Here is an 8,223-nt window from a genome sequence, read left to right as displayed (position 1 = left end):
AGAGCACCTCTCACCTTGTCAAGTCATACCTTATGTTCAGACTATAACTTAGTAAAATAGCACAAGAATAAAAATCTAAGCAAACCATCTTTATTTTAAGCAAAGAACTTTTAATATTTTTGAAATAAAGCCAGGTATGAACAGCAGTGATCAATCCTGTGTCACATGCGTCTCACTAAGATCCAAGTAGTGCACAACCTGCGTGCAGACTCCCACCACAAGACAGTTATTCTTCCCACTGGCACTGTAGTTGTTTCTTGTCTAGTAATAGAGGTTTTCCATATTACGCTTTTCCTTCTAGAAGACCTTTAGTTAAATAAAGGACTAAGATCCAAGATCCAAGGATTTGATCCAAGATTCAAAATGTATTACAGCATTTCATATTATGTTCACCAAAACTGGCTAAAATCAAAAGTATTTACCTCACATACAGCCCAGTTTGATTTTGCAGCTGGGTAAGGGATGTTCAGCTAAAACTGAGTTTATCGCTGCCTCTTGTTGTGTATGTTAAGCATGCACAATGGAATACAGACATAAAAACTAGGAAGTTCTCTTCTTGTTCCCTGTTTACAGAAAACATATTCCTGATCCACTGGTGATGTCCAAGGTAAAATAACATGGTAACACTTTGTCCCAGTATCAATATCTCAATTAGAAATGTTGAGGACACAACCTAGGAATATAAAGACTGAAGAGTCGGAGACATAACTGCTCCTCAGAGGACGGCAGCAACGTGATGCCATGTCCACTGGGCCTGGACTTTGCTTGCACTGATGTAGAGGCAAGTCCTGGCCCAGAAGTGAAAGAAAAGCAAAAATGTGAACAAAAAGGAATATAGAAATGCATGACACTCCAATGTCACATGGGCACAGCACGTATGCAATCTTTGCACTCCCTAGCCAGATATTTGGAAATTATATTTGCAGAGAGGCAGAAATAGCAGCAGTGAAAAAAAGACCATTGTACTTTGCTACTCTCTACAGTTTTCTTGTCTAAAACTGAAATAATTTACTTCAGAGGTGGTGAGTAGCACAAAATACTTTCTTGGCAAAGAGGGAATGCAGAGCGAGGATATGAATTTATTATAATGGGACTTATTTTAATAAAATAATGCTTGGGAGGCTGGGTGACTCATCCAAGTTGCTGGAGATTTTAGTAGCCCAGGTGATATTCTCATCAAGGATAAAAAGGAGCACCCAGGCTCCTTATTCTTTTCTAATAAAAAGTAATAATAAAAAGTAAGCAAACCAAGAAGCACTCAGGCCAGTCTCTCCTTGAACCTCTACAGTACTGAACTGGAGTCAGCTGTGTGCTGAGCAGCACATGTCACTTCATTCTTTTGTCCAGCTAACTAAGGAGTAGTCAGGAGCATAGGAATCGCCTATGCTCTTACCATGCTATGTGCTGCATAGGATACAGGTGCCTCCAGAATTATTTCCAGGTGCTAGTGGCTGTGTTTGTGAAGAGGAGGAGGACAGTGGGCAGCACCAACCCCCTCTACATGGGACAGATTTTGTTCTCTGAAGCTGCAAGCTGAGCAGAAGAGTAGCAATTTCTGCGTTCATCTCCAACTTTCCTGCTCGAAACGGTGGCATGTGCTGCCATGGTGGACATCTCGCTCCCTCTTTTGTCCTGCGTGAGCATCACCCTGTCCAAGGTGGGGTCCATCTGGGACTCAGCCATCTCTGTGCTGCTGCAGTTGAACATCTGAATGAGGCACCTCCGGAACTGGAGAGGGGGGACACAGGACATCAGTCAAAACACACAACACACAAATTTCAGAAGGTCTCTGGGAGGTAGCCTGTGAAATTCTCTTTCACAGAAGAAACTGAATTTCAGATTAGTTGGTTACTTCTCCAGATTCATAACTTACTTTTATACATACTCAAAAATGGGTTATTTTTATCTTGTTCATATTCATAAGCAGGATGGTGACACTAAACTGTCAAGCTGTAGACACCTTCAATTCCACCTCAAAATAACTCACTGGTGAGGCAGTCTTAAAAATTATAGAAATTTAGTGGGAAAATCTTACAGTCTTGAACATGAAATTTTCACACAGAAACCAGAATAACTGATGTTCTCTAAGGGTGGATATCTAGACCTAATAGTTGTTAGGATTCATATTTTAGTAGCGATCAGAAGCTTATCCTGCATTCCATTAAATGGATATATAGTGATTTTTCAAATCTAAATGCTGAATACTTCCAGACTTTTTAACTGTCTTATTGTAACTACCCATGGCAGCTAGAAATAGTTGATTAAAGAGTAAGACAAACTAACTACATGAGCATTAAAGGCATAATTTGAGAGTATACAGTACCTGTTTGTTCATAAAGACATAAATAATGGGGTTATAAACGGTAGCTGTTTTGGAAAAGAAAGATGGAATTGCTGCCAGCCACGGATCCAGTTGCACGGAGGGGCACACGGTGACCAGGATAGACAAGGTGGCATAGGGCATCCAGCACACAAGGAACGCGAGGATCATCACCACCACCATCCTGGTCACTTGTGTTTCAGGTTTCCGGGTAGCTCCCAGATGGCCTTGGGTATCTGACACCTTTGAAGACAAAGCAGAAGATTGCAGGTCTCCAGACAGTGAAGATGGTGGGATGGGAGTAACTTGCAGTGCCAGGGAAAAAAACAGCCCATCCAGACTGGGCAACTCAGGAGGACACTGGAGTGTGATAATGCTCCTGCCGAGTGATACAGGAACATCACCACCTTGCAAGTTTTTGTGCAGGGATGACCTTCTTTCTGGGCTGGGGGAGAGAGGAGGAGGACAGGAAGGACACGGCTGGGCTGCGTCCATGAGATCTAGTGCTGAGCTCAACCTCTCCCAGCTACCTGGGCCTCCCGCCATCAACACCCTGTACAAATGTGGAAAAGTCTACCATGGGGGACCAGGAGGTCATCTGGAGTGTGCACTAAATTCTCTAAGGGGAAAATAAAAGATTTCACATTTCCCTTCTGTTTTGCTTTCTTGGAGGAAAGGATATTCAGAATAAATAAAGTCCTTGAAAATCTTAAATACTTTTAAAACACCAACAGTTTGAAGTAATTTCCTGGATTTATTACTGAAAAACAATGACAATGCAGCATTGCAGTAAATAAGCATAACAATATTGTTCCAGATCAGCATGACTAGCTTATTATCCTACTGTAAGTGGTAGGTATTCTCCTGTTCTAGTGCCGTTTTCTTTTTTGCTTTTTGAAGATTCTATTTTTAGCAGGTCAGTATAATTATTAAAAAAAAAAACACAAAATTATTTCTTAAGTCTTTGATATGTTCCTGAAGGATCTTGTGTTTTATTAATTGGACATTATTTATTCACTGGATATCATTATGTTATTTACATGTGCTACCTTCTGTTGTGAATAGGTACAGGCAGTAGCCAGCATTCTAGAAATTCACAAATGTTATGATTTTAAACTAGTTTAAATCTTAAGAAGGACCACTGAGCTTGAGTAGGTGTAAATAAACAATTATTGGCTTATTGTATTTCTCTATTTGTGACCCACACATGTTCTTTGCTTACCTTGATGCTTAGCTAGAAAGATGTGCTGATAAATGGTCCAAACTGTACACTTTGAAAAATCATTTCTAGCTGTAGCGTGGATTTCTGTGTGCAAGAATGATTACTTAACAAGTCATAATAACTAGGTGCATTTGCTGCCTGGAAATTTCATCTGTTTACACCTGATATTTCCAGAAAATAGCACAAAACCCTTCTGAATGCTTACATACACATGCTTTTTCAAAATTTACTTGTAATGCTTCTTCTTACCTTTCTTAATTTCCTCATCAATTTTCCATAGGATATCAAAATCACCAATAAAGGCACTATGAAACAGGTGGTGAGGAAAGTAATGATGTAGGTGTGATCAGTGTAAGCTCGAGAGTACCTGAATAAGACATAGAATGCATTTATATATGTTATTCTTATATCTTCTTACAATTTTCTTGTAGGTTCATTGTGCTCTTTGGAAACATTACCAGTATTTGTCTCTAAACCAGAGAGGCACTTGCTGCAGGCTCTAATCCCGGTGGAGCAATGGCTCAGTCCCTCCGGCACTCGCCTCTCCTTGGGGGGGTCTACATACAGGACACACTGGCTCTCACCACATTTTACAAAATGCATGGAGATGCAGAGCTCTTGACTTCAGCATTTTCCTTCTACAACTATTTCACGTTACAGGCTACTTCATGTACACCTGCTTTAATATGGCTCCAGCACATGGAGCAGTGCTATAATGCTGCAAGCCATGCACAGCACTCCATCTGCTTCACGGGACCCCAGGAATGTATATGCAAAAGTCCTCAGCTCCAAGCACTTCCCTTAGACCCCTGCCTTGGCCCCTTGCTGGAGAGCAGCCTCACCAGTTGGGTTCACAAGTGGTCCCGATCCTGCTGACCGTGTAGCTGCTCCAGCCCATGGTGGGTGGGATGGTCCAGATGAAAGAGAAGCCCCACACGAAGGCGATGCCGAGGACCGCGTGCTTCCCACCAAGGCGTGCGCTGCCCGGTGGGCGGCAGACCACGAAGTACCGCTCCATGGCCAGGAGCGCCAGCGACCACAGGGCAACAATGCCTTCAGTGAACAAACAGATAGATGCACTGAAAAGCAGGCTCTGCTCCACAGCAGCAGCCTCTTCTATCAACTAATGTTGTGAATGCACAATTCGTGTGTACTTACTTGGGCATTTCCTTAGGAGGACAAACTTCACATAATTGCCTTGTTTATCAGTCAACAGTACGGTGACTATGAAAGCAAGCAGCTACAGGGAAATTTATCTGAGGACCACTTCTGCTTTCACTCATATCTACTCTGAGAATCTGCAAATTATATGCAACTTGCAAATTAATAAAATAAGACCTGTCCTGAAGATGCTAGCTTTGCAAGAAATGTCACATTTCAAGCTCTAATGTACTAACAGCTGCCCACAGCCTCAGATTGTAAGCTTTTTAATCAAGTATTACTCAGTAAATCAACAAAATCCTGAGATAGCCTGATATTTTAGAGAATAAGAATAAAATTTCTACGGACACATCAAACAACCTAAGGAGCATGTGAGTGGTCATGAGATGGAGACTGGTTTCACCCAGTGAAGCTCTGAGGGGAAAAAGCTAAACATCCATCATCTGAAAGAGGAGTCCTTGAATGCTCCATGGGAAATATTTTGAGGTACTTTATATTGCAGAATAACCCCAGAAAGGCTGCTGCAATCTGGGCTGGAACTAGGTGGTTGCTACTGAGCACCTTGTACAGGAATTTCTGTACAGGACCTCTCACCACAGGTTGCTCTTACCCTTGGTACAGGTGGAGATTACCTGCTTTGGGGGCAATCCTAATGAGCTCTGTGAAGCCAGGAGAGACAAGAGACACTGCAATCCCTCATAGTGTGAAGAGTCACCTCTGCAGCTGTGTCCTCAACAGCCACTGGCCATCAGCAACGCGAGGAGCTTTGCAGACAGTGCCCACAGTCTGCAGCCTCTTATGCTTTCTAGCTCCTATTTTTACACACACACACATGCATGCACATACACTTGTGCATAAACCTTGAAAACAGTTGCACACAGCAAAATTTTGCCCCCCCCCCCAAAAAAAAAAAACTGTTACAGATATTCAATTAGCAAGCTCACATCTGCTTCAGAGGAAAATCCTGAAGAGAACTTCTCCTTAAAGCATAGGAAAAAAAAAAGTAGCATGCAGCCACAAGCGAAAGTAAGCTTACCAAAGAAGGTGACAGCGAATCCTTCCAGCACACAAGCCCAGTGTCCCATGTAAAAATACCCTCTCAGGTTGGCCAAGAAGCTGATAGTGCCACCAGACAAGGAGACCAGGAAGTCAGCCACGGACAAGTTGACGATCATGTAGTTGATGGGCTGTCTCAGCTGCTTGAACCTGGAGGTCACCAGGATGACGGCCAGGTTCTCAGCCAGTGACAGGGCCGTCACCACCAGCATCACGGCAGCCAGCAGCCTGAAGTGCCAGGGCTGGACAGACGCCAGGGGCTGGTGGAAAGGGTCCCAGCCAGCAGCAGTGGAGGGACTGGGCAGCCCTGACTCATTTGCATTCATTTTCTCTCTTACTAAAGAAAATGTCATATAATACTGGAGTTTATAACCTATAAATAGTGCTCAGGATTAGAAGGAGACACTTACTGCGTCCAGCAGTGGCGCATGCAGAGCCTCCACGCTCCTGCTCCCAGGAAAGCCCTGGAGAGGAGCTGCTCAGAGGGAGGTTCCTGGAGGGGCTGCAGCCCCCGCTGCCTGCCCCATCCTCCTCTGCATCTGCAGCCTCCTCCCCTCCCGCCCCACAGCAGCGCAGACATCCCATCTGACCCGTGTCCATCCACATGCATCCCGATGCTGCTGAGGATTAACCCGGAGCACCACAGTGCAGGGGGAATGTGCAGCCCCCATCTCACCTGTGCCCAGCGCAACTCAGGGAGGTTCTGGGGATGAAAGGCAAATCAAGCCATATAACCGGTGCTTGCGGCTGCACTACCATGTCTTAAAGACACGTTTTCAAGGGCAGAGTAAGAAACAAGTTGTGACAGCAGACACTGTGTTGACAGGGAAGGTAATAGCGAGTCATGTATATCTGAGAAAACTGAGTGGCTGTATCTGAGCATCAGCACTTTTGAGCAGCTGTGGTTCCTTATTCCCACTCAGCGAGCACAGGCACTACGGTCCTGCTGCCCCGATGAGAGGGCCGCACTGGGCCAAAACCACTAAAGAAAACCAGCTTTCAACCCGAAAGACTGAATTTTGGCACAGACCACATGTGATGCCCAAGTAGACAGGGATGAGCAAGAGTGAGCAGAGGCAGCACCACCTGTGCATCCGCTTGGATTTGCACTTGCTCTGGCCCACTCAGGAAGCACTTCCTTAGCACAGGTTAGAGTCCTTTTGCATGCACTAATGGCATTAAAAGGGTTCCGAAAAAAAGTCAAAGCACCATAAATAAAAGGCTGATACTATCCCAGCCACACAAAACCACCAGCAGTCCTCTGCTAGGGGTGATTCTGCATCATTCTGCTGCCTGTAGAACACAGCACAAGGGCCACAGTGTGTCTTTAAAATCAAGTGTGAAAACTATGTGAAATAATACACAATTTAAATTCCCTGTGTGTCAGGGTGACAGTAGAGCTCTGGTTTCTTCATGTGCTGCCATTCTGAGCCTGAGGGGATATTGGAGAGCAGTATTTTAAAATATATGTTGACAGAAGATATATAATTTAAAATTGAAGAAAACAGTAACAGGACAATGATTTTCTACAGTGTGTTGAATTTTAACTGATGCCAAAACTGCTCTAAATACCCACCTTGGCCACAAGTACTTGCAGAGTGGAGGGCCTCGGCATTATGTAGCTGTTATAACATTGCAGAAGACTTCTTTTACCCAAGAGATGCCTAGTTATCATTTTGTCATTGTAGTGCAATTTCCCCCCCCCTTTTTTTTAATTTTGACTAGCTGGACCAGGAACCACAAGACTGAAGATTCAAATAAATGGAAAAGTCCTCAGGATGGTCATATCTCTTCAAAAATCTGCTTACCATAGTATCTAATTAATGAAGATTTATATCCTGTCATCTAAGATCTTCATAAAGTAAGAACTCTAAGGAAATGGGATAAAAAATAATAACATTTTACACAGAGTCCTGGCAAATAAACTGTAGACATTTAATACTTGGCTTTTTGCACACTTTTCCTGAAAAAATATAATACCATACTCTATGACAACAAAATATGATATGTATTTAGGCTTCTAGTATTTATGGAAAATTATTATTTTTCTTAATTATTATTACATTTCTTTATGGATAGCATTAGATTTTAGTCACTACACCATGTCATTATTGTGTAGAAGGAATCAGCGAAACAGAAATACTGTAAATTACTTCAACAGAAGAGATCACTGCAATGAACATCTGCCTGTTGTATGTATATGGATAGGATATACATATTTATGCATATACATGTATATATTTAGGATATAGATCATAAATATTATGAAAGGATTGAGGTGCTACTCATGTGGGATAGCATACCATTATAAAGACATTGCAAAGTCCTTCTGGTTTCTAAAATTCTGGATAATCATGGAAAGATGGCTTGTCTAAATAAACAGTCTGAACATCCAAGAGCCAATGCAAAAGCTGTCATCAATAAAGAGGTTTTCAATTTTTCCACTTAATCTGGTTGTACCACC

At 42.8% G+C, this 8,223-nt stretch overlaps 1 protein-coding gene across 1 annotated transcript; it reads right to left on the bottom strand.

Annotated features, from left to right (window-relative positions):
- Window positions 1-1,497: 1,497 nt before the first annotated feature.
- Window positions 1,498-6,085, bottom strand: LOC112944731 (vertebrate ancient opsin-like). The gene is made up of 5 exons (XM_026036238.1): window positions 5,740-6,085; window positions 4,385-4,595; window positions 3,792-3,909; window positions 2,324-2,563; window positions 1,498-1,728 (listed from the first exon to the last, which is right to left on the bottom strand). Exons 1-5 carry the CDS (start codon window positions 6,083-6,085, stop codon window positions 1,498-1,500), a joined length of 1,146 nt encoding a protein of 381 aa, XP_025892023.1.
- Window positions 6,086-8,223: the final 2,138 nt, after the last annotated feature.

This window comes from Nothoprocta perdicaria, unplaced genomic scaffold, assembly GCF_003342845.1.
Source record: "Nothoprocta perdicaria isolate Ctin4 unplaced genomic scaffold, notPer1 scaffold_172, whole genome shotgun sequence".
Classification (NCBI taxonomy): domain Eukaryota; kingdom Metazoa; phylum Chordata; class Aves; order Tinamiformes; family Tinamidae; genus Nothoprocta; species Nothoprocta perdicaria.
This window is presented reverse-complemented; position numbering and strand designations above follow the sequence as displayed.

What these genes read in the sequence shown, in the direction of transcription:
- LOC112944731 (XM_026036238.1), bottom strand. Translation starts at nt 6,085, where the DNA reads ATGAATGCAAATGAGTCAGGGCTGCCCAGTCCCTCCACTGCTGCTGGC. An exon ending in ATTCGCTGTCACCTTCTTTG is followed by an intron (nt 4,596 to 5,739) that starts GTAAGCTTACTT and finishes TGTTCACTGAAG; the next exon opens with GCATTGTTGCCCTGTGGTCG. An exon ending in ACCACTTGTGAACCCAACTG is followed by an intron (nt 3,910 to 4,384) that starts GTGAGGCTGCTC and finishes TGTCTTATTCAG; the next exon opens with GTACTCTCGAGCTTACACTG.